This window comes from Panonychus citri, unplaced genomic scaffold (assembly GCF_014898815.1).
Source record: "Panonychus citri isolate SS breed McGregor unplaced genomic scaffold, ASM1489881v1 Contig00141, whole genome shotgun sequence".
NCBI lineage: Eukaryota > Metazoa > Arthropoda > Arachnida > Trombidiformes > Tetranychidae > Panonychus > Panonychus citri.
The window spans coordinates 4,831,148-4,856,486 of NW_026515546.1; the positions used below are offsets into that span (position 1 = coordinate 4,831,148).

The 25,339-nt window shown below is 30.7% G+C and overlaps 3 protein-coding genes and 1 long non-coding RNA gene across 4 annotated transcripts; all 4 read left to right on the forward strand.

The window, feature by feature from the left end:
- The first annotated feature begins 205 nt into the window (after positions 1 to 205).
- On the forward strand, positions 206 to 1,827 carry LOC128395514 (high mobility group protein DSP1-like). The gene is made up of 3 exons (XM_053355943.1): positions 206 to 454; positions 726 to 1,058; positions 1,138 to 1,827. Exons 1-3 carry the CDS (start codon positions 305 to 307, stop codon positions 1,255 to 1,257), a joined length of 603 nt encoding a protein of 200 aa, XP_053211918.1. The 5' UTR covers positions 206 to 304; the 3' UTR covers positions 1,258 to 1,827.
- Positions 1,828 to 2,979: 1,152 nt separating this feature from the next.
- Positions 2,980 to 4,681, forward strand: LOC128395512 (high mobility group protein B3-like). Its single transcript, XM_053355942.1, has 4 exons — positions 2,980 to 3,257; positions 3,565 to 3,897; positions 3,970 to 4,126; positions 4,321 to 4,681. Exons 1-3 carry the CDS (start codon positions 3,108 to 3,110, stop codon positions 4,096 to 4,098), a joined length of 612 nt encoding a protein of 203 aa, XP_053211917.1. The 5' UTR covers positions 2,980 to 3,107; the 3' UTR covers positions 4,099 to 4,126; positions 4,321 to 4,681.
- A 1,356-nt stretch (positions 4,682 to 6,037) lies between these two features.
- LOC128395507 (homeobox protein 4-like) lies at positions 6,038 to 19,841 on the forward strand. Its single transcript, XM_053355934.1, is given in 7 exon segments — positions 6,038 to 6,279; positions 6,456 to 6,549; positions 7,048 to 7,529; positions 7,756 to 8,635; positions 9,230 to 9,272; positions 9,275 to 11,294; positions 18,679 to 19,841. Coding segments are annotated over 4 exon segments (2,781 nt in total). The 5' UTR covers positions 6,038 to 6,279; positions 6,456 to 6,549; positions 7,048 to 7,529; positions 7,756 to 8,413; the 3' UTR covers positions 19,175 to 19,841.
- A 1,367-nt stretch (positions 19,842 to 21,208) lies between these two features.
- LOC128395515 (uncharacterized) lies at positions 21,209 to 23,271 on the forward strand. The gene is made up of 3 exons (XR_008326665.1): positions 21,209 to 21,450; positions 21,522 to 21,610; positions 21,709 to 23,271. It is a non-coding gene; the product is annotated as an uncharacterized LOC128395515 (long non-coding RNA).
- The last annotated feature ends 2,068 nt before the right edge of the window (positions 23,272 to 25,339 follow it).

Genomic DNA, 25,339 nt, shown 5'->3' on the forward strand with positions numbered 1-25,339 from the left:
TCTGAACTTTTCATTTATTTTGATCAATAAGATCTTTTTATTCACTCATCATTTCTTCTTAAATTCGCGAGATTTTCTCAGAGAAATCAAATAATCGCAAGTTTTAAAAGACACAAAAGAGGAAACGATTATCGATATTTTGGGTTCGATTTATCATCGAGGAAAAAGATCGATTTTATGCATCGATGGAATCGAATCATTGGTTCGATTAGCAATACTTTAGCTGTGCCACGTTTGAGAGTTTATTAGATTTCTCTTGTTAAGTTAATTTGTTTAGATTTACTAATTAAGTGATTGATTAATTATGGGAAAAGGTGGTGATTCCAAACCAAAAGGACGAATGTCCGCTTATGCTTATTTTTTCCAAAACTGTCGAGAAGAAGGTAAAAAGAAACATCCATCAGAACCTGTGGTGTTTGCTGAATTCTCAAGAGAATGTGCTGATAAATGGAAGGTAAGAGACATTTTCTTTTTCTCTATTTGTTCTTCTATACCTTTATTTCTGTGGCTCTTATGCCTTCTCTTTTCTCTTCTCTCTTCTCTCGTCTTTCTCCTCAATCTTGTTTTTTCTCTATCTTTATTTTCTCTAATAATCTTTTGTTTCCTTTCTTTTTTTAATGTGAATCTTTTTCTATAATTTTTTTTCTATTCTCTCCATCTACATGTATTTGGATATCAACTTTTTCTATGATTGATTTAATTTTTATATTTAATTTTCTTTTTAGAATATGGATGAAAAAGAGAAACAACAATTCCAAACCTTGTCAGACAAAGACAAGAAACGTTTCCAAACTGAAATGGCTGATTACAAACCTATTGATACCGAGAAAAATGGTAAGAAAAGGAAACGAGCAAAGGATCCACATGCACCTAAACGAGCACTTTCAGCATTTTTCTGGTTCTGTAATGATGAAAGGGCAAAGGTCAAAGAAACTATGCCGGATTCTAGTATTGGCGAAGTAGCTAAGGAACTAGGAAAACGCTGGGGAGTCATCAGTGAAAAGGAAAAGTCTAAATATGGAGCTCTTGCTGCTAAAGATAAAGCAAGATATGAAAAGGTTAGTGGTCACTCAAGATGAATCATTCATTAATCTTTTTTCACACTCAACTAAAATAATAATCTTTGTTCATTCACAGGAATCTAATGCTTATAAAAATAAGAAGACCAAAGCACCGACGGCTAAGGGAGCCAAGAAAGATGATTCTGACGACGATGATGAAATAGAGGAAGAAGAGGAAGAAGAGGAGTCAGAGTAAATTCTGTTTCCGCTGTTCTCCTTCGATGGTATGATTCTTTTATCGGCCACTTTCTGGAAGCAAATAGTGATTTCATCGGCCATTCAAGTTCTATCATCACTTGATGTGTTTATCGGATCACTTTTTCATATATTTGCAACCTTGTCGGTATTTGAGCTGTCATAAAATTAGTCTTAATTTCTTCCCCAACTAATTGGTTTTGTTTTTGCGTTATAAAGCTTACAAACATCACCATACACACAGACACATGGACAAGACTAAACAATCATCCAAACTGGATCAGTGACAGTGTTTTCATTATTTTGGTCTAATCATCAAATTCTTTTTGTCTCAAACTTTGAACTTTTTCCATCACCATCTTTTTTTCTCCTTTCGGCCCTTTATCATTTCGATTAAATTGTAATCATTTTTAACACAAATTTCGAAGCCGAACACCAAAAGTAATGTTGATTCACTTCTCATACTTCATCTGTTGAACCAAATCGAATCTTACATCAAAATCGATTGATTTGTGTCTTAAAGCCAAGTAAAGAAATAATAAAACTAAATTTGAATCACCAATTAACAAAACACCAAGTTGAATATCTTTTCTTATCAAAGAATAAGGTTAATATCTTTTTCCCGCCAATCAATTGATCCATTACAAAGAATATTAAAGCCGATTAATAGGAAAAGAGAAAAAGAAGATAGAATCGAATAAAAATTCGAAAATCAAAATGAAATGTTAATCATAATTAACAGAAAATTCCCATAATGGTTAACATTTGACAAGAAAAAGAGAGAATGGAAAAGAATATCGTTCTTTTCTCTTTTCTCCATTCTCGTACTTTTAACGACCTTTAACATAATCAAAGACGTTTTCAATGTCCTAATGGAAGGGATTCCAAGGGGAATCGATTTCGTGAAAGTCTACCAAGTGATGGACACAATTCCGGGAGTAGTTAAGGTTCACAATCTACGAATCTGGTCACTGAACATGGATAAAGTCGCTCTATCAGTTCACAAAGTCGCAATTTCTTAATCACAGGTAAAGATGCGCTAATTCCAGTTGATTGTTGAAAGTAAATAATCAAAGAATGCCTGATGTCCTCATTATTAGCTCGAAGATTTCAACTTACATACAAAAAAAGTTTCTTTTAACATTTGACTTTTCTATCAACCAGATGGCGCAGTGTAGATCTTTAGACCGGTTGGTCTTTGGATCCATAAGAGACTCGATCAATTTGTTAACCTTCAAGTTCAACCAGGACTCGAGTATCGAGTCTTTTGTAGTTAACAGATATCGATAGAGTAATAACCGAAATTAACACAACTTCAAACAAAGAGTAACAATTAGATGAAATTAACTGAAAATCAGAAGGAAATTAATTAAATCATTTGTTAAGAGATAGAATTGATCAAATAATCGAGAAAAACAATAAAAATCTAAAGTAAAGAAAACAATTTGGTATGGAAAAGACAAAGAGAGACCAAAAGAAAGACGGTTAATGGTGAGAAAAGAAAAGTAGAAAATAATAAGATTACAAGTAAATTCTAACCAATTGAATTGTTTTTTCATCGAGATGAAGATTCAAATTACTCAATTAATTAGAATTTAAAGAAAAAAGAAAAGTAAATTGACTGTAAAAAAGGAAGAAAAGAAGAGTAAAACTCGCGGTTTGAATGCGATTCCGGGATGCGAATATCGAGCAGATCTGAGACATTCAAGTTCTTTCAATGTAACAGCCATTTTAGAGTCTATTGGGTTTGCCATTGCCAAGTTACATTGAGTTTTCTACTGGTTGAATTTGTGTTCTCTTATCGCATTAACAATTAATTTGTAGTTTAACTATTCAAGTGAGTGACCAATTATGGGAAAAGGTGGTGATTCCAAACCAAAGGGACGAATGTCCGCTTATGCCTATTTCGTTCAAACCTGTCGAGAAGAACATAAAAAGAAACATCCATCAGAACCTGTGGTGTTTGCTGAATTCTCAAGAAAATGTGCTGATAGATGGAAGGTAAGAGACATTTTCTTTTTCTCTATTACTTTGCCTTCTTCTTCTTTACCTTTTTTCTGCTGCTCTTTTGCCTTCTCTTCTCTTCTCTTTTCTCTCGTCTCCTCTATTCAATCTTGTTTTCTCTCATAATCTTTTTCCTTTCCTTTTTTATTATTCAATTTCTCTAATTTTTTTCTATTCTCTTTATTCATTTCGATATCATTTTTTACCCATTTTTTTATTGTTTTTTTCTATTTTTTTCAAATATTTTCTTTTTATTGATTGATTGGTGTAATTTGTATATTCCATTTTCTTTTTTTATTGGTAGACTATGAATGAAAAAGAGAAACAACGTTTCCATACTATGTCGGAAAAAGACAAGAAACGTTTCCAAACTGAAATGGCTGATTATAAACCGAGTGATTCCGAGAAAGGTGGTAAGAAAAGGAAACGAGCAAAGGATCCCGATGCACCTAAACGAGCACTTTCAGCATTTTTCTGGTTCTGTAATGATGAAAGGGCAAAGGTCAAAGAAACTATGCCAGATTCAAGTGTCGGTGAAGTAGCTAAAGAATTAGGCAAGCGTTGGGCAGTGATCAGTGACAAGGAAAAGTCTAAATATGGAGCTCTTGCTGCTAAGGATAAAGCAAGATATGAAAAGGTTAGTGGTCACTCAAGATAAATCATTCATTAATCTAACTAACTTATAAAATGATAATTTATTCATCCTTAGGAATCTAATGCTTATAAAAATAAGAAGCCCAAAGCCTCTACCGCTAAGAGCTCCAAGAAAGACGATTCCGATGACGAAGAAGAAGAAGAGGAAGAAGAAGAGGAGGAAGAAGAAGAAGAATCAGATTAAATTCTGCGTTTGCAGTTCTCCTTTAATGGTATGATTATCTTATTTTATCGGCAAAATTTTGGAAAGAAATTAGTGATTTCATTGGCCATCCAAGTTCTATTCATCTCTTGGTGTGTTCATCGGATCGCTTTTTTTACATATTCAAACCCCTTTTCAATCTTAAGCTGTCATATAATTAGTCTTAATTTCTTCAACTAATTGGTTCTGTTTTTGCGTTAAAAGTTTACAATCATCACCAACACACATATGGACAGGACTAAAGCAATCATCCAATTGGATCAGTGACAGTGTTTCATTATTTTGGTCTAATCATCAAATTATTCTTTTTGTCTCATCCTTTGAACTTTTTCCACTCACCATCTTTTTCTCCTTATGGCCCTTTATCAGCTCGATTAAATTGTAATCATTAACTCATTTTTATCACCACACACATTTCGAAGCCGAACACCAAAAGTAATGATGATTCACTTCTCATACTTCATCTGTTGAACCAAATCGAATCTTACATCAAAATCGATTGATTTGTGTCTTAAAGCCAAGTAAAGAAATAATAAAACTAAATTTGAATCACCAATTAACAAAACACCAAGTTGAACATCTTTTCTTATCAAAGAATAAGGTTAATATCTTTTTCCCGCCAATCAATTGATCCATTACAAAGAATATAGAAGCCGATTAATAGGAAAAGAGAAAAGAGAAGATAGAATCGAATAAAAATTCGAAAATCAAAATGAAATGTTAATCATAATTAACAGAAAATTCTAATTATGATTAACATTTTGTTCGCTGATTAAAATGAAAGATGAGAAATTTGAATTAAATCGAAGAAAAATTTGACAAGAAAAAGAAAAAGAAAGAGAATGAAAAAGAATATCGTTCTTTTCTCTTTTCTCTTTTCCCTTTTCTCTTTTCTCTTCTTTTCTCTTCTTCTCTCCGGCAGCCATATTATTCCATTGCCTCTCTTTGTGTCTTCATCTCGTTTCTCTTTCTCTTTCTCTCTCTTTCTGTTTCTCTGTTTCTCTTTTCTTTCTCTTCTCTACATTTGACTGACCCTAAACTTGCTTGGAACAAGAAAAAGCCACTAACCAATTGTTGCGAACCAACAAACGTTCAACCAATTCAAACATTCAACGGACAAAATACAATCTAAAAAGAAAATCTCTTTTTCTCTTTTCTCTTTTCTCTATTCTCTCTTCAACCTCTTCAACTATTGGGTTTACATATTCAATATGAAACATTTTCTCTCTTTTACCTAAATTGTTAAGAAAAACAAATTTAGATTTTAAATCGTAGATGAACTCAAACAGTTTCAGATTTGAAATCAGTCAGTGAATTTTGATTCCATTGTGATCCAAGATTATTTTCAATTCTGAAAACATGAAAAAAAAAGATGAAATCCAAACACTTTTCATGGTAAAACCGATTCTGTAACAATTGTATGTGAATAATAAACATGATTAATTCTACAATTACTTGTGTTCACACAAAAGAGAAAAATCAAACTCCAAAGACCAGGACAATAATTGGAATAGAATTAATAATCAGCCATGGAATCTATTAATTCAGTTTAGAAAATAAACAAAAGCAAAAGAAACAATTAACATTTAGTGAAGATCAACAAGTGACATTTCAATCTAAAGATGAGAACAGAACAGATCAAAAATCAGTTTGATTTTAAGGTTTAGATTAACTTGAACATTGAGTAGAAAAGAAAAGTAATTAATTAATTAAATCAGTGAAACAATCAACCAAATGTAATCACTTTCTCTCAACAACAAAGACTCACTCTGTTCATTTGTAATGATAATCTTACCTTTTTGATTGTAATTCCAATTCACTTAACTGTTGAGATCGATCGCTGGTTCAATTTAACTAAATTAAAATTGGAAATTAAATTGTCTCCATTTTCAAATGATCATTTTAATCCACAAGATGTGAGCTTATTTGTTATAGAAAAAGTGAGAACCATGGTAACAGAAATTAACATTAGTCTGTTTACTTTGTTTTCTTATTCTTGTGAACGTGTTTCTCTGTCTCTCTGTTTGTGAGAATAGAAAATCACAATTAACAATTGATTCTATTCTAATTTGATTGTGTGTTAACTGTGACAATGTCTCAACATCATGTTAAACCATCGGCCACAATTAAGGATCGTGAAGCTTTGTACAAATTGATGATCAGGTAAATTGATTTGTAATTTTTTTCTCGCCATTTACTCAACATATGATTGAGTGAAATTTACCGGTTTAATTTTGTTGCTAATTGTTCATCTGATTAAACTGTTGATAGTTTTTCTATTTACCTTTTATTTTCTATTTATTCATTAACCGTTCAATTGTTTCTCTTGTAATCAACAGTCAACTGTTTTATGATGGATACCAATCAATTGCTCATCAATTGTCCGCTGTCATCCAAGTAACTTTGGCATCGTCAGATCGTCTTAATCATTTGGTTGGTAAAGGCTCATTTGAACGAAGGGCATACAAGCGAAAGTCAAGAAAGCGAAGTTCAATTAATTAACTTATTATCTAAACCAATAAATGGGAGAGAAAAGGCGATAAATTGTCAATAATCAAGCAGTTTGAACTGTTTTAAATTGTGAATTGAATACAGTGTTTCCCGATTGAAGAAACCAAACTTTCAAATGAGAAAACCTTTTTCATTTGAAGAAACCAAAACGATTTTTATTGATTTGAATTGAATTTAAATCAAATCAAATCTATAAGCATAATTAATGTGAAACTTCATTTTTAATTAACATTGTTAATTAAATTAAAATTTATCAGAAGCGAAAAAAGTTAAACTTTCCCCAACTTTTATTCTAATCTTACGTCAATAGATGGCGATAGTGAAGAGGTTTCCGTAAGTTCGTATTGGAGTTTAGTTTTAATCCTAAATTAGGATTCCTAATCTCTTTTGATCTTCTTCATTTGGTCTACCTATTTTTAGGTGCTTGTCGAGCTGGTGCATTCAATGTTGGAGTTACTTTAGTTGCCACCGAATCTCACGATGCCTCTATCAAGATATTGGATGTGGAAAAATGATCGACAAAAGTATTGGTACTATTCGCTATTATAGAAATGAATTAGAAATTTTATCTTCTTGAGAAAAGTAAAGAATTGAGTAAACTGGTTAACCGGATCGCAACTCTCTTTCTTCCAATTTTTCCTTCTCTCTCAATTCATTGATCGTTAGGAGGAAAGAGACTCTATCATCTTTGTTCATCATCGTTTCTACATCTCTTTCCTCTCTCTCTCCCTTTAATTTTTCTGGTATAGGTCATCATCCTTGATGGAGATAGTGAGCGAGTGAGAGAATGAGAGAGAAAAAAAGATTCAGAGAGGTTTTTCCAGTTTCAAGATGGACATCGTCAGGTTGAATTGAAACTATTTGTCAAACTATCATACGAAAAATGCTGATAATCTTGTTGTGTAAGCTGATAAAAGGATGCTAGTGATCTTCTACTAATTTATGCTCTCCTTTTTTAAATACCTTTCGTCTCTTTCTGTCCTTGTTTCTCTTTCTCTATCTACTCCCATCTCTTACTCTCTTTCTGTCTCACTTTTTTTTTCTCTTCTTCTCTTTCTTGATATATCACTTGAACAATTCTGTTTCTCTGTGTTGCTACAATTTTCCCCCATCATCATTGATGATTAGTGTAAACCAACTTCCTAACATCAACTACAAAACTTGAAGCCAACATCAACACCGATGAGGATGAGAAGGAAACAAACTCAATAACCTTAACCAAAGATCCAACATAAGTTTTTTTCTCTCTCTCTCATCATCATCATCATCATCTCTTTTTCTGTTTCTTTTACTCAGCCGAAAACTACAAGATTTTTTTTGTTTCCCTGGTTTCATTGTTACCTTTGGTTTATTTCTGACTCTCTCTCTCTCTCTCTCTCTCTCTCTCTCGCTGGTTTTATTTTTGGTGTGACTCTCTCTCTCCCTCTCTAGTTGTTTCATGTCTGGTATTTTCATCATCAACTACAATTTTCATCTTTATATTTGCTCCTTTGTGATATTGTGTTTATATCTTTTCTCTTGACAACACTTTGTGTGGCTCTATTTTTATTGTGTACCCGGTGTGTTAACCATTTTGTTATCTACTAATTGCTGCTCATTTAACTTGTTATCATTGGTACAATATTGAGTTGTACGGAACAAAGGAGCAATTGAAAATATTGTCAACTAATTATCGACACCAATCAACTTTTATATTCGAGAAAAAAAGAGAAAGAGAAAGGAAGAGAGAGAGAGTGAGAGTGAGTGATAGAGAAAAGTGAAAACAACAAGAGGAGATTAAGCAATCATGGATTCTTCGGATTATGAATATATTCGTAACATGACCTTGATGTTTTTTCTTGATCGATTGATGGACAAAGGTCAGCCGAGAAGTTTACATGATTTATCGTGCCAATTTGGTACCAAAGGATTTACTAAAGAGATGAGACAAATCGCTGGTGGATCTCAAAGAGGATTGAGAAAATTTCTATCACAATATCCATCACTTTTCACTATTGAAGAAGATCAGGTAAATACAAGTACATTATGTGTGATATACTTTTCAATCATCAACTAGAAAAGATTAACAAAAAAATAGAAAAGAGAAAATCGTATCAGAGTCAATGACATTACCTGATTTTGGTTGTTTTTTTCACTTTTCTTTTACTGGTAATGATAATGGTGGTGAAGATTTGGGTGATGATATTATATAATGATTCTTTCCCTCTATCACAAATCAATCAATAACTTATGCTAGAATTTTGTCCACCCCTTTTGCCATGTAATCTACTTTTCTCGCTAGTTGATTGTTTTTTTTATCTATTTTAACTCTGCAAAAACACTATGACTTTTGTAGAGCAAAAAAACTGACTTCATCACCCAAATGATCTCTCTCTCTCTCTCTCTCTCTTTCTATCTATGTAGAATTATCTATTAGAGCAGAATAATTCATGAGCCCAATGACAAAAAGGTGAAATCTAAGCTTAGATTGGTTTGATTTTTATGTTTTGTCAGAATTGCAATGACTTGAGCTTCTAACATAAATTCAGAACTCTAATGAATTCAATTTTTTCTCTCTCTCTTTCTCATTTTAATTTCCTGGTTTTGATGATTATTCTAACAGGTTTACATTACAAATATGGTTAGCAAAGACGCTACAAAAGAGCGTCGGATTATAGCAGAGAAGCTGCTGATTATTTTCGTCAAAAATTGGAACAATATGGACACGCCGAAGTTCCAATAAAAAGTTTATTCGGTCATCGGTCTCAAGCTCCACCTGAGATTCGACATGTTTCTGGGCAACATGCAAGAGAATTCAAAGATTTCCTTTGTAAAACTCCTGAAATCTTTGTCGTTACCGATGATTATGTCGTATTGAAAACCGTTCTCGAGAAAGTTGGTCCTGACGGTGAACAGTTAACAATTCGTCGCGTTCCCGAAGAGGTTTCAATTGACCCCTACCTGATGCAGCAACTCGTTAACATATTAGAAAATGTTGTATTCACCTTATGTAATAAGAAATGTGAAAAGCAACGTGCCAACAACAACAACAACAACATTAACAATAACAATAACGATAAAAATTACCACCGCAACAATAATAACAGTCCTAGTAATGATAAAAACAACATGGAAACACCAACAACTATCACTTTAGATGAATTATTTAATTTTATGCAAGATAATCATGCAAATGAACTCTGGTCCCGTATGGTTAATAACACCAATGATCTGTGTACACTTCTTAAAATGAACTCGAAATTATTTCACGTTCAATCAATTTACGTTGGTTTAACACCAGAAAGAGAGCAACAAATTCGCAGTGGTCAAGTAACTAATAATGGATTGAAGCTAAACACCAATGGATCAACCATCAGTAACAATAATAACAACATGGACAACCATAAGAATGAAAATTATAATAATCAGCGAAATAGTAATAACAACAGTAGTAACAACAGCCTTACACCTCCTCGATCAATGTCTCCCGTGTCAAGTGCCTCACCAGTATCATCACCATCTCGAGTTAGTTCAGCGGGATCATTTCAACAACGAGTGAGGTCACAAATCATGAAAGCCTTGGCTGAAAATGCTTCATCAATGTACAAAAATGGTTATATTAACCAAGCCAAAAACTCACCATACCATTCACAATTTAATAGCAACAGTAACAATTTATATAATAATAATCACCAGCATAATCATTCTTCCTCTCTATCATCATCATCAACAAATCCATGTTCACCTAATCATCATTATCATCATCATTCAGAATCCTATTCTAGTGTATCATCTGATACTTCATTATTACGATGTACACAAATTGTGACCAAAACAAAAGAGGGCGAAGAGATTGTCAATGATATAATCAACACTGAATCAATTGTTGCCATTGACTGTGAAGGTGTTAACCTTGGTTCTTCCGGTTCGATTACATTAGTTGAAATTGCGGTCATGTCTCGCCCACTTTCACCCACAAACGATAAGAATAATCGTAATCAAATGAACGGTGGTAACACCAATTATACTAATGGTGTTCGTGTTCCTTTACCTCATGGACATAGAAATACACCGAAAATATACATTTTCGATGTACTATTTAATCCCGATTTTCTATCCGGTTGCCTGAAAAGACTATTAGAATCTTCCAATGTGATAAAAGTTTTCCATGATGTTCGTAATGATTCCAGTTCACTTTACTTTCAACATGGAATTAAATTGACCAATGTATTTGATACCCAAGTGGCTCATTCGGTGTTACAACAGCAAAACTATGGTAAACCTGTGTACAAATCTAAATTTATATCACTACAATCACTATGTGAATTGTATGCAAACATAACCCTTAGTCCACGAAAGGAAGCGGTAAAGAAAAGTTTCCGTCGAGATCAAAAATTCTGGAGCCATAGACCTTTAACCGAAGATATGATTTACTCGGCAATTTGGGATGTTTATCCATTGGTTCCTGATGTTTACCTTTCAATGAATAAATCAATTAGACCCGAATATTTAGAACTACTTTTACAATTAAACAAAGAAGCAGTTCTATCAAAGATTAAACCTGAAGAGGTGAAAACAAGTAAAAAGTTACGAAAAATTGACATGGAGGTTACCGATTTAAAGCAAAAACTTTACAACACCGAGTCGAAACAAGTTATCCTCAGTAATAGAGAGATCAGATTATTAAGGTGAGTAACCTAAATTTTCACTTTCAGCTGATTCTCTGATCATTTGTATCAATTTTTCTGTCACTCTTATTTTCACATCAACGAAAAAGTTACAAGCAAAAAGTGCTCATCATTATTTTCTTACCTGATTGTCAGTCTAACGGTTAAAGGATAGAAACAATTGTTTACGGTTAATTTGTTACTATGTGTGAGAAAACAAAACTAGTCAATTGAAATATTACACTTTATTAAATTGTATGAAACAATTTATTTCTTTTTGCAACAATTAATCAGCTTTCAATTAGTTAATAGCATTTATCTAATAATTAGTTTTAACCATTGTTATGCTCATTTGGAACACATCTCAAATCTTGGAGAGGATCTTATTTAGTATTAATAATATGATGATGATTGTGTTGAGTTTGCTGATCAAGGATTCATACATTCACTAATCAAGTAAAATGATCATTAAAGATTGGCTTATATTGATTATGATGGTGATGTAATCTACCACTTTTACGATAATTATCTGAATGGAAATTTTAACCTGAGTACCATTAAAAAAGAATTGGAATTAACTTCCTAATCTATTGTTTCTTATATATCTATTAACAAGAAAACAAAAAGGGAAAGAGAAACAGTTGAATGATATAAAAATTTCTGTTTTATTGATTAATTTATTAATGTTCATCCTGAATAGTAATTTATTCAATTTTTATGAATCAAACAGCCTTGTCTAAAATTTACGTTTTTAGGACATAATCATAATCATCATCAACAAATAATCAACTCTTGAGACCTGAATCAATAGATCACCACAGCCTTGGTTACCTTCATTCATTATCTACCCATTTTCATGCCTACCTCATCATCCTTTTGTCTTTATCGTCTCTCTCTCTCTCTCTCTCTCTCTCTCTCTCTCTCTCTCTCTCTCTCTCTCTCTTCCTCCCTCAACCTTTTTCTTTATGTTTTACCAGAAAAAACCAAATGATGATAAAAAGAATGTGATAACATTGATTCTTGGCTTGTCTCTCCTACAACATTTAGATTATAATTGTTATCAATTTAATGAAAAGTTGATAGTTTTTTTTAATCACAATTTAAAAATGAATAGTAACATTTTTAAAGTGATGATGTCAATACTTATTCAGTTATATTTATCCAACACCAACTCTTTAATGAATGAACATTATAATTGGTTTAATTTAGTCAAGGTGAAACTATTTTTCACCAATTAATCAATGTTAATGTTTGTTTACTTTTGTTTATTTCTTTTTTTTTATTAATGTTGCCTAATAAAGCTTTTAAATTAACTAATGTTCACTTAATTAGTTGATTATAACCATTATAAGGAAATCTAACAATTATAGCTACTTAAATTTGTCTTTCAGAATGAAAAGAGAAAAAATTTTTCTTCATTAAAGTAAGACGAAGAATCAAATTAAGTGAGAGAGAGAGAGAGCAAGTTGATTAAATATTGATGTCAAACATCATGATGTTATTCAGAAAAAGATGATGATGATTATGATGTGAATGATAATATTGAGACTGATAAAGATGATATCATGTTATTTAATGATACACTTAAATTGATTGGTTTATTTCACCATGAAAATAAATTCTGTGTATCTTTTTGTAAGTCTTTTCATCTGAATCCCTATTTGTTACCTTGATTTTTCATGTTACACAGATAAACAAAAAATCATTGATAACATTTGATTGAGATTTAACATTGAACTTTTCTTTTAATGTTCCAGTTTAATCACCCGTCTAATGGTTAATTTAGTTTCAACTTTAAAGGCAATTCAATTGTTGCAATTGAAAATCTATTACATTTTATATATGCGATTCAGAGTAAATTGTAATAAAAGCAGACTGAGTTTTCTGTATAAAGTTATCATGATTGTCATGATAACTTTTCTATTAATATTTTCATGAGTTCACAATGAATTTGATGTAACTTTTTTTTTATTCAATTTTCTTTATTACGATAAACTTTTCCACCATGATAACTCTTAGCATTCAAAAGTTTCTTACAAATCACTTCCATTTTAAGGATGACACTTTAGAGTGACCATTGTCCATTAGAACGCAGAATTTTTCAGAAAATATTCAATCGAATATCATTATTATTATTATTTGTTGATCTTGAATTGTCCATTTTTGTGAGAAAATATTATTATCCATTTTTAATTTTTCTCTTCTCGCCTCAAGGTAAATGTAATGCTTTTTTTTTATTGGAAAATTGGTTATTCTTAAGGTCTCATTTATATTGATCATGATAATTTAAACTACAATCAATATGATATCAATATGTTGGTAATAATATGATTCAAATGCAAAACCAATTGTATTTGAACTTTATCAGATTGAAATCTATCGTTAATTGTTATTATTCAATTTCTCGACCAGTTTGTTTAGTTTTCTGATCATTTTTACTCTCAGAATCTTATTCATATTTATCATGTCTTTTCCTTATATTCTTTTAAGTTTATTAATCATTCCCAACCTTTTGATCATAATTAGTTGATTTTGTTGTTATCGGTAATTCATGTAATCAAATTATTTATGCTAAATTGTTGTATCTAACTTTTAACAAGCATTTACGAGTTTATCTTTGATTCCAATCTCATTCTGATTACTTTTTACACCTTAAATTTTCAAACAAATTCAATTTTTTTAATCTTTCAACTTAATCAGTAATTAACTTGATATTTCCATGGTACAACCAACTTTCACAACAATTATTTAATTGTTGTAAACGGTTCTCAAAATTTAACTTGATATCTGTTTAAACAAGTTTTCTATTATTTAATTCTACCTAATTAGTTAGCTAATCAACTATCAAACTGTTAATCAACATTTAAATTACTATTTTTTCACTATTATTCAATAAAAGTAATTAAAAATCACTCAAAAATTGATTACAATTAGCAATCAACTTTTAGTTAGTTTCTCAATCGATCTTGATCAATTTCAATTGTAATTTCTTCTCTTAAATTATAAATAATAATATTCAATTTTGAATAGATAATCACAATATATTAATGATTATGATTATCACATGATATTTGTTGATTACTATTGAAAAATGAGATGAAATCCTTTTCTCACACTTGATGTATATCTAATAACAAGTAAATTTAATCTCTCTTAATCACAATCAAACCCATTATTAGTTTATAACTTACCTGTAGAAAAGAGATGGAGAGAAAAAAAAGTTGATTCCATCATGATTAACATCTTCTTTTGGTTTTATATCTTCCATTTTCTTTCAAAGGGCAACAAATATACAATAATAATAATGGAAGAAATAATTATCATCATGTTTCCATCCGATAACCAACCATGTTGATGAATCTTCCTCACGGGGTTGTCCTAAATTTCCTTCTCATCTTTTTTTCCATCATCTCAATTTGCCCATCAGGTCAATTGATGATAAAATACACTCACATACACACTTTCAAGAGGATCAAGATGAAAATCATCAGCATCATCTTTCAAATCAACTTATTAAAGGATATTTGTCAGCATATACTACAAATATGGCTGAGAGAGAGATCAGATAAACATAATATCCAATAACTTAATCTTTTAATCCTTAAATCTCATCTTGCACTTACACTGGACACTGATTGATATTAAATATGTACCATTTAATATTGAATGTTGATTGTTATTATCTATTAAAGTTAGATAACAATTGCAATTGTAATCTGATCAATAGCATCTCAATTGACATCAACAGGTAACAATGTTTACTAAATGAAAATAGTCACAAAACAAATTATCAATTGTGACTACAAAACAATAGTAACTTTATTTACTTTAATTGTTAATATTTTCACTCTCTCATACTGATAATTCATTTATTCAAATTTCTCCATCATTCAAGTATAACGTTCATACCTACAGGTAATAATAGAATTTATATTTTCAACATTATTTACATTTTTATCAATTCTATTAATTGTTCAGTTATATCATACAATTGATAATAATACATTCTCAGTGTGTATGTGTGATGTATTGGTTTGTAATTGTAGTTGCATCATCTTGTTACCTGTAAATACTTTGAGCCAACCTTGAGAGAGTGTAAATTATTAATAAAACAATAAGTTTAATGTTTTTCTCGTAAAAACAATGAGATTTTCAACTCTAATAGATTAACTTGGATTCTTTTAGAGATTAAGATTATGAGAATAATATTTTTTGAGTAATATCCCATTTTCTTAATAGTTGAATGGTAAACATTGATTGTAAACCTCGAATACGTGGTTAATCAGTTGATTACCAAAACATTTGCTCAATTAATGAGTTTTCCCCTGCGAATAATATTCACTTTGATTCAGTTAAATCAGTTAATTTACCTTAATAACTTTTGATTGATAGACAATTGTTACTTTGCTGATTGTATCAAATTTAATTGAAATGGTAGCACAATTAACTGTTTACAAGAGATTGTGATTATAAGATTAAAATCAAATGAAACTGAAAATTTAAACCATTACATACATTGAATAATTGATGTTTTTAACTGTAATTATCATCTAATTAGTCCACCATAAAACTGATCACTTAGATGATTCTGATTACTGACCAGCTCAATTATTTCCTGTCCCAAAATCATTCTCATCATCATCATTAACATTTGAATCTTTCGTTGACCAATGATTTCTGTTTTCATTTCTATATTAACTGTTACCTGGAATCAGCTGGCATAATTATAATCATCTTGATGGTTAAATTTTTGATGATTAAATTGCGTTGCTATTTTAAATTGAGAAAACAAAAAAAAACCTTCTCAAGATATTTGACAATCAAATTGTTAACCTAAAATGAACAAATGAACATATACTTTGAAGTTGAATGCATTTGAAACAAATCACGTTCTGTCTTGGTGATTATCATATTAATTTGATAATAATGACAATTATTATTATTATAATAACAATCAAGAAAAGGAGAGATGAAAAATCAACACTTTTGTGATCTTAAACAGTAAAATTCATGAGACTGAAAAACTGAGTAATATGGTGATGTCTAATTGTAAAAATTATTCTCATTTTCATTCTAACTGAACTTTTTTATAGTCTCAGATGATTATTAAAATTATCTTATATTTTAATGACGATGTTGATTATGATGGTAATGGTCATTTCTTTCAGATAGATTTACAAATTGTTGTGGATAATATTTCATGAATGAAAAATAATCTCTACCGTGTAATATCACCACCTCGATCATATTGCGATATTTGGTTTATTTATCATTATCGTCATATCATCATCATCATCATCATCGTCGTCTCTCTCTCTCTCTTTCTTGATGATAAAATTTAGAAAATGCTAATGAATTAATCAAATTAATTCAAAATATCATTTCTGATGATGATGACTTAAAGGCTTGTCTGTCTGTCATCTTGTTATCCAATTTATCCCTGCGAGCAATAATGATGATGGTTTCATTTTGTGTCTAAATTAGTTTTGTTGTTAACTTAATTGTTCACTTGATTACTTGAAAAAAAAGGACAAAATTAACTAATCAACATTCAGAAAAGTAGGCGAACTTGATTCTACCCTTAATTATTACATACGATCTGCTATTATCATTATGATTAATATATTTACTATTAATTTGTGTCAGTAAAAAAGTTATTAATATCATATTGTGCTAATCATAATTTGCAATTAAATCTTGAATTTCTTAGCTTAAAACAAAGTTATAGTAAAATTAAGTCGCATAAATTAAAACTATTAACAATTTGATTTCCGTTTGAACTGATTACTACAACAATCAGGTTCCAGTCAATGGTAAATTCATTCATGAAATCAACTATTGATCAAATTGATTGATTATCAATTTGTTATTTAGTTTGATTTACTTATAATCTAATGAAACAATTTAACTTCACTAATCTTGTTTTCCTAAATTTTCAATTACATGATGGTTATTATTATTATTATCTAGATTGATCCAGCTAATACAATTAAAGCTCACAGTTTGAAATATACAAGAATATACTAAAAAAGGTTAATCAGTGATTCTTAATCAATTAACAAATCATTAATTGTATTGTTATTTAACTATTTCTTAGTTTGATTAAACCAAATAAGGTTAACAAATGATTAACTTGAGAAGAAGTAAAAAAAATTTAGTTTAAACCATAAAAACAACAACAAACAATAACAAATTGTTCGTAAACAATTTAAAAACGTGGTTAGATTATTTTGTTAATCGTTAACATGTATTACAATGAGATAAACTGTACAAATATGGTTGATACTGTTTATTTACATTTTCTACTTTAAATCATGTATATAAGTGTGTTTACCTTGCGAAAAGCAAATTAATAATGATGGACAATTGTGTTTAATAACAATTTAAGTTAACCCTTAATTGCGATTCCAAAATAATACTAAAAACCAATATGACCTGAGTATATTGTAGTTGGTCACGCTTCTCATCTACAGTTAGCTGATTAGACGTGATCTATCTTTGTAATCATCAGAATTTCCTATTCTCAGGCCATTATTATATTACTCTTGTTCCTTTTTCCCTTTAGCTCATTTTTCATCATTTTCATCTTCATCTTCATCCTCATCCTCATGTTCACATTACATGTTTACCTTGTTTCGATGCTATTTTTGTAAATTATTCTTGTTGCTAATTTCTGATGATGATTCTCTCACCTTCACCTTTCCATTTTCCATGACAAATCACTTGGTTTACCTTTTTTCTTTCATCATCATCATCATCCCTCCCAATCTTCTTGATCATTATTCAGTATCTTCATCTTGATTTGTTTATACTTTCAAAGTGTTGATTGTATCCTGAAAATTTACTCAAGATTGATGAGTAAAAAAACGCTGAATAGCTCAAGAGATACTGAAGATAATCTTACCATCAACATGATGATCAGCTTGAAATGAATTAGCGGAAGGCAAGAGGTTTCTTTGAATAAAGCAACAGGAAAACCTCAACATCTCTTTCTCTCTCTCTCTCTCTCTCTCTCTCTCTCTCTCTCTCTCTCTCACTCACTAATTGATGTTACATTTATTTTTGTCAAATATTAATTAATTGTTGTCATTGTTGTTGTTGCTGTTTTTTAATTGAAGACACTTAAAACAATGAATATTAATATTATCATGTTTTATCCGGAAATCCATTAAGTTGTCGGTTCCATGTAAATCAAGAGATGCAGTTAATTAGATTCACTTGTTTATCCTGTAATTTTTTACCTTAATCCATTTTCTATAAATATAATCAATCTTTTTTTTTGTTGATTCTCTTAGAGGGGTTAATAATTAATGGAAGTGCATGTAGTTTATTTAATTAATTTCTGTTTCCATCTGATCTAATTAATGACTATCTTTCTTTTTCTTTCTTTAATATTTATTAATAGATTTATCGACATGACTGAGGAGATTAAGGCCAAAATTGAAGGAACTCAAAAAGTGGCCAAGAAACTTGAACGATTGGCTCGAAAACAATCGGAAGGCAAAGATGGTTCAGATCATAATGTCAATAATTTGTCGAGTGATTCGGATGACGGAGAATCGGATGATGATCGAGGAAATGATTTAGAGGACGATGATGATGATTACGATGCATCTGATTGTGAATCTAATCAATCTCAAGAGCTGGTTAATTGTGCCAATAACAACAATAATAATAAAAGTTTAAGCCCATCGGAATCATTTTTATCACAAAGAAGCTGCTGTAGTTGTAATTGTCACACACCAATCAGTGAAACTAAACAATCAATTATCACATCAACACCGAGACCAATTAAAACATCACAATCGGATCAATTGGAAATTCATTATGTTGATGTATCAATTCAAACTCTATCAACTGGAGACATTGCAATGGCTCAAGTTTACCTTCAAGATGATTAATTAACAAAGAAACTACCAACAGAATCAACTATAAACAATTGTATACATATAAATTATATTTTTCAATTCAACGGACTAAATCTGGACAATTAAAATCGAAACGAATTAATCTTAATCAAGATGCAAATTGGGGGCAAAATCTTCCACAAAAATCAAAGATCTTCTAATTACTTTTAATTGTTTCTCTAAATCTCTCATCTCTCATATTCTCCTCTTGTTATAACAATCAACTTTGTGTATAATTATTTTCTAATGTTGTAATTTAATCAATCAATCAATTTTACCTTTTAATTACCTTATATATCTCCTTGATCTTGATTCTTGTCTCTTGAAAACTGTGTCATGTTGTGTACACCCTTTCATCCGGCACCTCCACCTTCACATCCTCATCCTATTACCATCTTATTTTTCATCATGATCCTAATCATCATCATCATCTTCTCAACCTCTTTAACTTATTTTACAATCTTAATTGTATTTCCAACAACAACAAATCCTTGATTTCAAATATTTTCAATCAAATTTTACTTCTAGGTTACAATCAACCAACAATGACAACAATTGTTAAGACAAATCTATGAATTCAATGTCATAGATATTAATTAATCCTCTCCTTTTTTTTCTGTATCAATGGGAAAGGAATTAACAGAATCCAAATTGTTAAAAATTCTAAATTTTTCCTCTAATTTCCCTTTAAATCATTTGCTTATTGTAAAAATATTTATTCTCTTTGTATCTCTCTCTCTCTCTCTCTTCTTACAATAGATATCAGGCAATTTAATGTATTCCAAATTAGAAGCAGAAGTTTTCATGATGATGGTGAATTTTTCAGGGAGAGGATATAAAAGATGAGGAAAACATAATCATGTTTATTTAACAATTAACACCACGAATTGAATCAATTGTTACCTGTATTAATAAGCGATTCCAAGTCTCACAAAGTCACGATCAAATTGTATCTTCAATTCACTCTTGATTCATTGTTAATCATGATAATCTTTTAATCATTCAATCATTTAATCAGCTGGAAGTGTTTACAGTTAATCAACAATAACATAATCATCATCATCATCATCATCATTTGATACTTATTGGTTCAGACAGTATTTCAATTTGAAAAGGATTTTTAATCAATCATTTGCATGTTGTAAATAATACAATTCATATTAATCTAATCATCATCAAGCACACAATTACATCTGAATAATCATGATCAACATATATCAGGTCTAATTTGATCAGTTGAAATGTTTTAGTAAACTAATCAAATTTGATTATAATACAAGTAATTAAGATCACTTTAAAATGACTTGGTGCAGCTTTTGAAATCCTATTGGTTTCAGGTTTAATTTGAAACTAATTACTTATCCCATTCGGTTCTAAATTAGTACCCGTCGGGGTAGACGGGCAGGTCACTTGTTATTAGTGTAACAATTAACTTTTCGTTGAAATCATTCAGAGTAAACCATTGGTTGCATTTGCAGTTAGAACCAATGTCGCTCATAATGGAGACATTGGTGACGATTAATCCATCTATCCTTGACTCGAGCACCTTGAGTGTCAAGTTAATCCATCACATAATGTGACAAGAAAAAAGATTTTACCATTTCATTAATATGGTTATTACCTTTGTTTTTAATTTTTCTTCATATTAATTAGGATAATCAATTGTTATAACAAATGTCCGCCGGTTGAACGACGTTCATCTTTACAGTTAAATCGGGATTAACAAAGGGAACAACAAATTCATTACCATCCACATCCATAGCAACAACATCAACAGTTTCGGCCCTTATTATCATCCTGTTCATCTAAAATTGTCTGTGATTGTACCACTGAGAATTAGCACTATCATGGGAAATTCTTTGTTATCAGGAATATTCTTTAACTGAACCAAACGATGAAAGCTCAGAATCTACTGTAGATTCTGATTCTGATTCAGCGTACCAATTGCCTTTATTATCGTATATGTGGTCTCACGTTATACGTTGAGATCAACTGTTATGATAGTTCACCTGAATTTCAACCTGCAATGTTTCAAGGTGAGTTAAGAGGATCGATTGAAAATTACCATTGATTTCAGGCAATCGATTCAGTGAGATTATTGTTTCAATGGTGAAAAGTCACAACTTTCAATTCAGTTTCAAATTTTTGCCGTTATGTTGATGTCTCGACTTTTCCAAACGTAGTTCGTAACAAACCTCAACGACATTCAATACATGGAAAATCAAGTTCATAACTATTTCTTTGTAGTTTCGCTGATTTACCTCATTATGGTGAGTTCATTTCGATTGTGGTTAATTGTGATTATCCATCTATGATTATTTTTCTATCGATATTCTTCCAGGTTCAACTAGTAGTCTATTGTTTAGCACTGCGGTCATCAGTGGGTCATCTAGTGCTCCAGAGTTGAAAGATGCTCTTCATCCCCTTCAGGTAAAACATTTGCTTTGTTGTTAATTGTCTGAGTTTTGATTCGCCAATTTCACTAATTATTACGATTTTGTTTTTCTTGATTGTTGTTATATTTACAGATGGAATTTCTAATATACCATCGATTCGGCCTTTAAGAGACTCTTCATAATGCTTCGTCTTTGAAACCACTTTGAAATTGAAAACGCACTCACGGAATTTTAGTCACTTTACCGAATGATTTTGTATACTCTAATTTTCCAGGATGAGCTTTCTAATTCAGAGTGTTAGATCATTTAATTAATGTTGTTCAATCGCTTTTTCTTTGTAAGTGTTACAATTGAAATGATTCAGGCCCTTAATTAACAGTCAATTCAGTAACTAAAACCATGTTTAACTATCGTCCATGAGGATAACCAAGCAGTTTATTTTTATCTCTTCAGTGATTGTGTCTAACGATGAAGGCCTAACATCCTGACCTATTCAGTTTCCACCAGTAACGATTGATTCATCAAAATGTGATTTATTTTTAGTATTAACGTCACTTAAATTATGTTAATTTTTTTAATAATCTTTCAGATTATCGACTCTATTTGGGTCTTTCGTATTCCAAAGTATCTTCGATACTCGAACCCTGTACTTGTGATAGGAATGGTACAATTGGTGTACCAATCAACTATTCAGGTACTAATCTCCCCATCATTATTTTATCTCCAAAATCCATAAGGAAGCCAATTGATATTCTAACTTGATTACATTAAATTGTTCACTTAATCAAATAAAAAAATTGAGAGATCACTTTTGCAGCGTAATTCTCAACGAAATGTGGTCCGAACTGCTTAACAGGTCACTTTAGCTATATATCATCCGAGAAAATCGCTTCATTAGCCATGTATGGATTACCTAATCGTGAACAGTTAATTGCACGAGCCTTTGGTGGTAAACCAGGGGACGATAAGGATAAACTCAACCAAACCATGATAACTTTGGTTGAACTATCGGAAACCGCTTATAATATAACCGATAAACTTTACGAAGACAACAATTTACTTGATTTACCTTAAAGAACTTGAAATTGATGCCACAAAGGATTAATTATCAATCGTCTCATCGTCATAATCAAAAGCAATCAAGATCAGAGCAATACTTCATCTGTTGAACCAAATCGAATCTTACATCGAAATCGATTGATTTGTGTCTTAAAGCCAAGTGAAGAAATAATAAAACTAAATTTGAATCACCAATTAACAAAACACCAAGTTGAATATCTTTTCTTATTAAAGAATAAGGTTAATATCTTTTTCCCGCCAATCAATTGATCCATTACAAAGAATATTAAAGCCGATTAATAGGAAAAGAGTCGAAGAAAAAATGGAAAATTAAAATGAAATGTTAATCATAATTAACAGAAAATTCTAATTATGATTAACATTTTGTTCGCTGATTAAAATGAAAGATGAGGAATTGGAATTAAATCGAAGAGAAAATTTGACAAGAAAAAGAAAAAGAAAAAGAAAGAGAATGGAAAAGAATATCGTTCTTTTCTCTTCTTTCTCTTCTTCTTTTCTCTTCTTCTCTCCGGCAGCCATATTATTCCATTGCCTCTCTTTGTGTCTTCATCTCGTTTCTCTTTCTCTTTCTCTCTTTCTGTTTCTCTGTTTCTCTTTTCTTTCTCTTCTCTACATTTGACTGACCCTAAACTTGCTTGGAACAAGAAAAAGCCACTAACCAATTGTTGCGAACCAACAAACGTTCAACCAATTCAAACATTCAACGGACAAAATACAATCTAAAAAGAAAATCTCTTTTTCTCTTTTCTCTCTTCTTTTTGCTTCTTCGTGACGGTTGAATATTAACCTCTTCAACTATTGCGTTTATATATCCAATATGACAGGTCATTGTTGAAAGAGAGCGTTTCAAGGTCATCTGAAAGTAATTCAACAAAAAAAATGTTCAGAGATACTAATGGCAAAATTTGAGGTCATCTGAAGGTGACATTGTCGTCTATCTGTTTGTGAAATTTCGGCCTTTTCATCTATGAGAATTAGACTGCTGGTTAAGAAAATTCTTATAGGCAAGAAAAATTTCGATTGTGTTAAATTCCTTCTCTCTGCCTCTAATGCGGTTGGAATATTCGGTCGACATCATGATCATTTCACCCTATCGGTTCTCTGGTGGACGATCAAAAATGCTTTTGAATAATCCTTTTCGAGGTTTACTGACCAAGTAACCAGCTTTCATCGTGATTAAAGACGAGAAAAAATAATAAGATTGAGAAAAGTTCAAGACAGAAATAAAAGAAAAGAAAACCTTGCTTATAGGATTTAACTTAGAACTAAGATTTTTGTTGGAGATTTGGAAGAGATTGACATTTTGACAATTTTTTGGTTAGAAGGGTGATATTTTGAGAGACGCATCATTGTTAGGTTCGAATTTTATCTTAATAGGAAGAGAAATGAGGTTAGAGATTTTTGACGACACAGTTCTTGAGATATTACAGTTTGTTTGAATAACTGTTGCAAATCTCCTTTACATGTATCTAACGTGCATAGCAAACCTCATAGAAACCTCAAAACTTGCCATTAGTATCTCTGATCATTCTTTGTTGAATTACTTTCAGATGACCTTGAAACGGTCTCTTTCAAGAATGACCTGAATGACCTTGATATTTTAATATGACAATTGAGTATCGCTCAAACTCATACCACTCAAGTCGCGAGTCTCTTTGACTCTTATTTGCTGAGAAAATCGCAAAAATCATCGGCAAAAAGATACCCTACTTTTCGATTGCACCGATGAATCAAACAAAAGTAAAACTTAATCAACCAATTACAATAATTGGAAAAATCGAAGCAATATTTAACAAACCGTATGTAAGACCATATAAAATATTATCAACATCGCAACAGCAAATAAATTAGATCCATAAACTAGAAGTAATAAGAGACGAATATTTACTACGAAAAATACCCAAACAATCCGACATGGAAAAAGAAGTAACAACGAAACTAATAGAAATACAAGAACCAATGACACCAGAAAATACAAAGAATAATTGAAAACAAGTTGTCAAAACTTTTTCAGCAAATGTTTTCAAGAATTAATAAACAATGGTATGATATACAACACCAATGAAAACCAATACTCAATAACTAATTAAATCAATTATAAATAACAATAAATTATATCTCTCTTCTTTTTGCTTCTTTGTGACGGTTGAATATTAACCTCTTCAACTATTGGGTTTACATATTCAATATGAAACATTTTCTCTCTTTACCTAAATTGTTAAGAAAAACAAATTTAGATTTTAAATCGTAGATGAACTCAAACAGTTTCAGATTTGAAATCAGTCAGTGAATTTTGATTCCATTGTGATCCAAGATTATTTTCAATTCTGAAAACATGAAAAAAAAAGATGAAATCCAAACACTTTTCATGATTCACAACCGATTCTACAACAATTGTGTGTGAATAATAAACATGATTAATTCTACAATTACTTGTGTTCACACAAAAGAGAAAAATCAAACTCCAAAGACCAGGACAATAATTGGAATAGAATTAATAATCAGCCATGGAATCTAATTCAGTTTAGAAAAAAAAACAAAAAGCAAAAGAAACAATTAATATTTAGTGAAGATCTACAAAGTGACATTTCAATCTAAAGACGAGAACAGAACAGACCAAACAATCAGTTTGATTTTAAGTTTTAGATTAACTTGAATATTGAGTAGAAAAGAAAAGTAATTA